The following is a 9,633-nucleotide window of genomic DNA, read 5'->3' as shown; positions in this document are numbered from 1 at the left end:
AGAGAGAGAGAGAGAGAGAGAGCGAGAGAGAGAGAGAGAGAGTTTAGTAAACACCGTCACCTGTCACTTCTGATGCTTCTGATAACTTCTGCACGTCACGAGAGCTACCAAATTACTGTTTTCAGACAGGTTTCCCATGCCAGACTGCTTTAAACGGAGTAATGTGCCAGAAAGGCAATAATTTAATTATAATGACAGTGATATCCTTTTTTACTAATGATAGACCATTTAGAAATATAGACCAGTAGGGTTGCAAAGGGGTGGAAAATTTCCAGTAAATTTCCAAAAATCCCTGGAATATTAAAAAAAAAAATCCTGGAAAGTTTCCAAAATTTCTGGAATGTTTCTGAAATTTACTGGAAATTTTCCACCTTTTTGCAACCCTATATACCACTAATATCTCAATCAGTTTCAGCTACTGAAAAACACATCAGCTGACCACTGATTGTATATATTTAAAAAATTACACACTTCACCTTAAAAAAAGGGAATTCCTCAAGTTATACGCCAAAGTAAAACACACATCGGTGAAGCTCTCTAATGCAGCACGTCAGATAGACAAAGCATACTGGTCTTTAATGGCATTAGTGTTATTCTGGCGTCAGACTCTGTAACCTTGAGCAGTGAAGCGTTCGGACATCTTTAAAAAGATCACAGTGTCTAATCTGAACGAGCATCTGACCAAATCCAGACCGATGAGATGCCCTCATCTGTGACCCCACCAAACTGTGTTCTTCTCATTATCTAGCCTCTTTATCCATCTATCCGTCTCTACATACACAACAGCAAACACTAAAGCTCTCCAGAGTTTGGTCTGAGGTGTTTCAGATGTGGGTGGATGAGCTGATCACAACAAAAGCTCCTCCTACTTTGTTATAAAAGCCAATTACAATCAAGATTCCAACAATCCAGCCACAAAATCATGATGCATTATTTGGAGGAAAAAAGGAAAGATCTTCAGAATAAATACGATTTCCAAGCTAATAACACAACGTGTTTACTGTACTTTTAAGCAAATTCATGAAAGAATCTTTACAGAAGAGTGAAAACATCACTTACAGGATTGATTTGAGTAGATCATTAGAAATGCCTGGCACCTAAAATAATTAATTATTATTACATGATTAAAGAAGCAATGTATGAAAACGCTGCACCTTTAATTTTACAAATCTACCCAAGGAGAACTGTTCATTCATCAGATGTCAAATGTCAATGCCATGCAGATTCCTCATGCACTATAGGACTAATGAATTTAAATTATTACAGCATGTTTACATGAGCATGCACACACTACAGTTTAAACGTTTGGAGTGGAGGTCAGTACTTTTTAATTAAAATAAAGTCATTTATATTGTTATAAAAGATTTCTATTTCAAATAAATGCTGTTCTTTTGAACTTTCTATTCATCTGCGAATCCTGAAAAATAAAATGTATCAAGATTTCCACAAAAATATTGTGCAGCACAACTGCTTTCAACATAATAATAATCAGAAATGTTTCTTGAGCAGCAAATCAGCATATTAGAATGATTTCTGAAGATCATGTGACACTGAAGACTGGAGGAATGATGCTGAAAATACAGCTGCGCATCACAGAATACATTTAAACATATACTCACATAGAAAAGTTATTTTAAATTGTATTAATATTTCACAATTTTGCTGTTTTTACTGTATTTTGGTCAAATAAATGCAGATGTTAATGAGTATAAAAAAGGCTTGCAAAAACAACAAAAAACTTCTGAACAGTAAATGTATATATAGATACTTTCTGATATTGACATGTGTAACCTATCATGAATCTGATTCAATAGCTCAAAATAAAACTTCTTTAGAACATTCTCAAATCTTGCTCAAATTCCTGCTGAATATAAACTGTAAAAATCGTGCTCAGGTATGGGAACGGTCTATAGAATATACTGAGGCCTTCGTCTTTGTTCTGCACAATCATACTGGACCTCAGATATTATGAGCAGAGCCCTTCAGTGCAACACCAGACAAGCAGTGGTTACTCTTTGTTACTCTGTGTCCTTGTTACAATGTAATTATACATCTAAGTACTGAGTAATATTAATTAACTACATGCACGGGTTTGGGTTACTTGCATGTAATTATGCATAATCCATTGTTATTATAATAGCAAGCACATGCAACATGTGTAACAAGGACACCTTATTAAAATAAAGTGTTACCACATCAGTTACATGTAACGCAGGTCAACACACGGCTGTAACAAGCAGCTCTTTGTGTCACTGGCCAAAGCTTTAGATTAATCCGACACAGCCGGAGTTACTCACAATCTATGAGCAATGCTGGGGTCAACAGGCTGCAGTTTATGACATAAAATCATATAATGCACATGCATATGCATGGATATATAATGCAGAAACATGTACCCACCTGATGAACAGGACACGAGGAATATGGCCAAGGCCAGTTTGGTGTCTGTCCTCATTTTCAATGCAGATTCTTGTACTGCAATAAATCCCAGTTGATAATCCGCTCCCTCTGAAATTAATGTTTTAATATTGCCAAAAGCATTTATTTGTGAGCAAACAGGTCCGGATCAATGTGTAAGTCTGTAAGAGAGGTTTAGTGTTTGAGAGATTTCACAAATCCTCAGTGTGGAGGTCAGTGCGTGTGTTTCTGTTTGCATAGATGAAATATCAAACATTAATGCAATCATACTGTATTACATAGAGACAGCAGCCTGTCCTGAAGCTTATGCATTGATCAGCATCGATATAGAAACAGCGATTATTTTGAGTGCATGGTGAAAATTCCTATTCATGGTTCAGTCGGGTTCAAAACCATCCCGATGTGATCTTCTGGTTCTTTAAAAAAATGCTTTGAATAAATTTGATTTATATAATCAGAGTCGTGATCTTCATTCCAGAACACACGAATATAAATCCAGCTCAGGGTTTAAATACACTGAGATCCGAAGAAACAGCATTTAAAACAAATCAAATAAACAGTGTTTTATAGTGTCGGATAAAATGCATTCCTCCGTAAAATCCTGATGCGCCTCTGAGACGCGTTTTTCGTCGGAATGATCCAAGATCAGTCACAGATCAGATGAAATCAGCTCCATTTCTGTGTGTGTAAATGCTGGAATAAAGCCTCGGAGGCGTCCATATATTCTCTCATGTGTCCTGAACACAACATGGCGAACAGCACTGAGTGTTTAGGTTTTTTCCTGTCCTCCACTCCTCCTCCTTTCATCCACTCCTCCTTCTCTTTTCCAGACTATCATTGAACAGCAATATTTCCAGCTGGAGAGTGTTAAGGCGTTTAATTCCTGTAGGGGGCGCTGCGTGGCACAAAAACCGCTATTGCCTTTGCACAACATTCAAATATTGTGACGGTTTTTGTTTTAATACTAACATATGAAAACTTAAAAGTGTAATTTTTTATATAAGTTCTTCACAAGGATTTATTGGTGTCATGCATATTGAAATTTAAACTCCGCCTTAACTGTAAAATGATTTTTAAAAATAACCACCTAGTAATCGCAAACGACTCTGATTGGTTCAACTGTATCCGCGCAGAGAAAAGTAACAGATATCATGTGACAGCGCTGTCCGCGTCAGCAGGGTTATTCACAGTTTACGTAAATAATGATACTGATAATCCATAAGAGCAAGTGAATTTAAGACAAATATTATTTACACCCAGCTAGTCCCCGCCCATTTTTAATAACAACTGTTTCGTGCCATTCTACTCGTTTACTCTGTTTCTAAGCTTCCACACGAAACACTGAAAACAGTCATTTGATTGACAGCTCGAATGGAAAGAAAGGAGGTTTGCACCAGCTCGTATTACTACAAGCCCCGCCCTCAGCCCGATGACTCGTCGTTATTGACGGCTCAGCTGTCCAATGGAAGAACGCTTGTAAATAGCTCCCACCAATCAGAGCAAAGAGAGATCAGGTGACCCGGGATTTGTCAGGTGGGGGGGCATTTATTCAGATTTTTCCAGTTCAGATTTATTGGCAGTAGCCAGTACACCATTGCGAAAGCATTGTAGAGCAGTTTAAAAACAAGCCAACACTTTACTTTGAAATGTAAGGAGTCTCTTATACTATAAATGGAAACATTATGCTGCTAATGGTGTTTATTTCACATAGTTGTGTATTTATAAACTTGGTAGGCTAATAATTCTGAATAAACATCAAACTGGACATGTGGAGTACTGATTTTATTTGATTTATAAACCCATTATCAATCAAATTAATCATAATTCATGTTTATTTAATCATTAATTCAATAACAAATGTATCAATAAATAATTTGGTTCCAGTAATGGTTCCAAGGCTCAAGAGTATGATTTTTATCAATAAATATTCAATTATTATTATTATAGGATACAAATTTTAGGTTAATTCTGACAAAAGCTGCTGACGCACTTGCAAAATGTTTTTTTTATTTTTTGCTGAGTATAACAAGTGATGATCAACAGAGAGCATTTCACAACAGATATTTCTTCAGTACTGACAAAAATTGGGAAAGAGCGATTGTCTTTAAAGGTTCGTCCAGAATAATAATCCTTCAGTTCACACAAACTGAAGAGAAATGCCAGAAATATATATCCAGTATAAGGCAAGTGAATGAGGGCTGACTGTGTCAAGCTTAAATACATAAATAAATAACACCGTTCAAGTATAAAAGTAGTCCTTACAACTCATGCATTACAACATTTTCTGCTAATAGCAACTTGCATTTGAGTCTCCTTCACATAAAGCATCATATGGCTTCAGAAGACTTGGAATATTGTCCATTTTATTGCATGTAAAAGAGCAGATCAAAAATACTCAATGTTGCACAGAAGAAAGAAAGTCATACAGGTTTAAACATGATGGTGACTAAATTATTTCAAAATTATAATTTTTGGTAATCCTTTAACGATGAAGAACAGATGTGTCACAACACCTTCAGTAAACAAACTCAAATGAACGATCTAGACTTGTTTTAAGTGTATTTTAGGCAGATATTTGGATATGATGCAAGCACATTTGAAGTTAGTCTATTATTGGGAAAAGCCTGAGTTATTAAGGGCACACAGAAATATATATATATGGTATAAATACACTACTGTTGAAACATTTAGACACACTTTACTGAATTTATGTATTTTTTTAATGATCTTAAATACCTTTTAATGTAATGCATCCGCATAAATGTAAAAAAAATAGTTGAATATAAATTGCATAAATAAATGACTAATATGAATTTATGTACAAAAATAAATTAATAAATAATAATATCATAATTTTAATAATAAATACATTTTTAATAAAAAAAAGTCCTTATATACAACAATCAAAACATAAGATTAGCCTAAGTACTTTTTTAATAGACAATATTATGTGGATGTTTGTCTGTTATCTTTAGTTGTTGTAATAAAACCAGGTGCCAGAAGCTGTTTGGCCCTGACTGGAGATATTTCTGGGAGGAATATATATTACCAGCATCTCTGAGTGTCCGGCGCTGACAGACAGACAGGACTGGGGTGCGTGTTTACTGTTCACTCATAAATCTAGCAGACTGGTCAACACTGCTATAAACCTAACAATACACACATGGAAAACTAGTAGACCGGGTGAAAAGTCCCGAAGATATCAGTTCAGATCAATTTAAGTGGCCAAATGTTTTGTTTTCTTAGAGCAGAATATATGAAATGATAGGACAACTAATAACTAATTCTAATGAAATTATGTTCAACCAGTAAACTACAGTGAGTTAGAGGAACTTAATACAGTAATTTGTAGCATAAACGCAAACTTTAAAGTTGATTGCTCAAAAAAAAAAGGTTTCTTTCTGAAACTCGTTTGATCATTTTATTAATCTGAGCTTATGCACCTCAGGTTTTCAGTGAAAAATGAATTATTTGAGGATAATTTTGGCAATGTTCACTGTGAAACTGAGGTGAATAAGCTCAGATCAATGAGGCCTACGATCAGTCAGTTCCAGAAAGAAATACAAAACCTGTGCTAATCAAGAGAAAATAAGTTGATAAAAAAGATAGAATCCAATATTTGGTAATATTTACAAACAATTTTTGTTGGCCAGATTTGACTAGAAAAACCATGAGTGTAGCAAAAAAATTGCAATAATAACAAAAAAATTACTAGTATTTTCAAGACAAAAATCTCTCCTGGTCAAAATGACCAAAACACAACATAAAAGTACATATTAATACCTTCTGAAAGTTTTGTATGTTTTTGAGTGTAATTAACCCCATGTATTTCAGTTAAAATCACATGTAAATGTGATTTATTTTGCATTTAAATTGAATGGACAAATAAGACATTACATTTGTCTAACATTATCACAATCATTGCTCATACAGATGATGTAAACCTTCATGTATCAACCCATAATCTAACCATGAGCTCTACTCTTCAGCACAACACAAACAAACTCTTTTAAATATCAAGCATAACAGCATTAAACACTGACAGGTCTTTCTCTTTACTAAAAGACATATACAAAGCTTCATTTGAACTTTTACTCTCCTTACATAGTGCTATGCAAAGCATGCTGGGAACTAAAAATACATTTATCAAATACAAGAAATCCGAGTTATCAAGACAATTTCATCAATAGAATTTAAATTTAATTAAGGCAGAAATTTGAGTTTAAATTTGAAAATATTAAGTTGATGTATGATCAGCATTGAGAACTCAAGTATTTGAAAGGTTTCATTAAATCGATAAATTTGATTTTTTAACTTGCAACCATGCATTTAGAGCACACATGTGATGAGGTGCTAAACGAAGAAGGTTCAGGAGCGAGTTCATCTAATCCTGTCAATCGTTACGCAAGAGTATATAAACAGCTGCTGACCTCACCACCGTGACTGTACTTCCAGCACCCCTCCATCACCTCATCCGTTCATCACTCACTTCATTTAGAAAGTGTCCAGGTGGCTTTTAGTGCTAGAGTCAAACCTCGAGCTCAAGCCTTGCAACTCTGTTTACCTTCATCTTGCTTCGACATGCTTCAACATACCTTCAACAAGCACATTTCTGAAACAGTCAGCTCCGATCAAAAGTGCCATAAACAATTTAGTCATGAAATAGCGTGCAGAAAATGTTTATTACCCATCAGACCCTGACGGATGAGAACAGTGCTTGGGGAAACCTGTCTGAAAACAGTCATTATTTGTGCTATTACATTTGGTGCTGCTATTGCCAAAGAAATTGCACAATGCAGCAAAGATTTTCACTGTTTTCAATATCTGACAGATTGAGGATTTTGTTATTAGAGTCAATTAAAATGCTAGGGAGTGGTAATCTAATGATCATAGATCCGGGCATGCTAAAACACAGACAGAGACAGAAAGTGGGGTGAACAGAAACTGTAAAGATTTGTTGATCAGATGTTGCTCTTTCAGAGCTCATAAGACTTTAACGGAGTTCACACTTATGTCTTATTAAGTGAGTTGTTTATCTTAAAAATCCTCAGTAGAAATAAAACAGACTCAAATGACAGTAAAAGTACAGAGCTATAAAATGAATGTGGAGCAGTTCAGGTCATTTGAAGAGTAATGTTTGGGTTCAAATTAAGATCTCTGACTTTTGATTGCAGACCGTGTCCAAAAAAGCTGACCACATTGTGAAACATTGTTAAAAATCTCTGCTGAAGTGAAAACACAGAGATTACTGGGTTTGTTTTCAACAGAAGCGCTTTCCATTCAGTCTCTGTCCTGTCTAGGAGAAACAAGCAAGTGTCCAAATTATGCTCATTTAAGTTTATAATTGTATATCCGCTAGAATATACTAAATAAATACATGTTGTAAACAGTGAAGCTCAAAGAATATATTTTTGAATACAAAAAAATATTTAGGTTCAACTTTCATATACAAAATATATTTCAAAATGCAATTCATGGGGGGAAAAAAAAAACATGTCGATTGTTAATGCAAATGTGGTTAGCCTACTAGAAATCAGAACTGGATTTATAATGAAGTAATAATGTTATTATTTATTTATTTTTTTGCAATTTTTTGGGGAACAATGTAAAGTATGTTCCTTGCTGAATTTAATTCAAAAGTGTTTTATATCTTCACATATGTTACAGATATGAATGTATACTCTTGGATTAAAACATATAAGGCTAAATAAATTTTTATATATGCTTTTAAAAATATTCAATATTAAAAAAATTAATTTACATAAATATATTTTGAAACATATTTTAGCAAATATATTTTTGGGCTTTTTGTGCATTTTGAAATATATTTAAAAAATATTTGAAAATATATTTTTCTTTATGGGTTGGCATGGACTTTGCCTTGCAGCTTTGCAGATGTTTTCATGCACAAACAGCTATATTACACACTTAAGGGAAGGTAAAATAAAATGTAAAAAACAAAATAAAACATAATTTAAAGAGATTTTGACATTGAACTCAAATAAGCTTGGTGTTGTCCTATATTATGAGATTGAAAGAGTTTAAAATGCTATGTGACAAAAGAAGTATGTCCAAATTCACAGTACTCATAAAAGAGCAGGCAAAAAGTACACGGATGACCTTTACTACTTCTGACGTGATTCTGAAGTGTGCATACGATGGATACTTTACTATGAGGCCAAAAGGAGAGGATTTATGAATGAGAGTGACGCGACGCGACGCAGCTGACGCTGGTAGGTCATGTGATAATGACAACAGGGCGAATATAGTACATTACAGTACAGTACAGTTACCGTAAGAATCATGACGAGGAATTAAAACATGCTGTTTTTCTCTCTCTGTCTCTCTAAAAAACATTCAGTCATGACTGTTACAATTGCTTATACTTAGTGTTTTGAACAACCTCTAACACTAAGTAATAAACCTCTGCACATAATTCATTCTGCATGTGTTACTGACATGCATGATTCATTAAATCCCACAGCTTGTTGAGAAGAGGTGTGTGTTACCAGAATATCATCTCATCAGGCTTGGCGCTGGGCCTGTTTGACTTGGACTAGAAAGACACCTACTTTAGCAACCACCCAGAACTCCCTAGCAACCAGGGCCATGCTACAAGTCTAATATAGTATTTATACTACAGATAGTACACAGGCGCATTTTGTGCTTTACAGTGCAAAGCATCATTTGGCATCGTTCCCGACTGCACACAGGAATTCACCCTCAGGTTTAATGGTAATTCTGGACTGGATACACATTCAGGAAATTAGGAAACTGTCCTGCAGGCACTGAACTGACAGACTCAATGACAGATATCTTTTACTGTTACTGCATGTTCTGCACTTGCAAATCTTTATGAGGGCTAAAATACAAACATGTAAAACACTTTAACACATCTTCTGACTGAACCTGTTCACTCTCAGAAACTTTGTTTTTCTTGAACATGGATCTAAATGTAATATTGTTTAATCTTGTTTAATCGTATACAGATCCAGACGTTCATCAAGAATAGACAGAAACAGTGAATAGAAATGACACGATTGACTCTAGTACTGCTAACGGAGTCTGTACTCTCTGTTCAAGTCATTGCACACGTCGATCTCTTTACATTGTAGTGTTTGCCTAAAGCTTTGTATTCAGCATTTCTGGAAGTTTCTGTCATGGGTTCATTGGAAAATGTAATTCCAGTTATTTGTCTGTTTGATGTGGGAATTT

General features: G+C 34.7%; 1 protein-coding gene across 1 annotated transcript in view; it reads right to left on the bottom strand.

Moving 5' to 3' along the window:
* Window positions 1-3,185, bottom strand: part of LOC107705816 (activin receptor type-2A-like) — a 27,746-nt gene extending 24,561 nt beyond the window's left edge. Inside the window, exon 1 of the mRNA XM_016509286.1 lies at window positions 2,401-3,185. Within this exon, the coding sequence (XP_016364772.1) occupies window positions 2,401-2,455 (55 nt within the window). The 5' untranslated portion in view covers window positions 2,456-3,185. The remainder of the gene's footprint in view (window positions 1-2,400) is intronic.
* Window positions 3,186-9,633: the final 6,448 nt, after the last annotated feature.

Source organism: Sinocyclocheilus rhinocerous, unplaced genomic scaffold (assembly GCF_001515625.1).
Source record: "Sinocyclocheilus rhinocerous isolate Xijiao unplaced genomic scaffold, SAMN03320098_v1.1 scaffold2159, whole genome shotgun sequence".
Taxonomy (NCBI): Eukaryota; Metazoa; Chordata; class Actinopteri; order Cypriniformes; family Cyprinidae; genus Sinocyclocheilus; species Sinocyclocheilus rhinocerous.
This window is presented reverse-complemented; position numbering and strand designations above follow the sequence as displayed.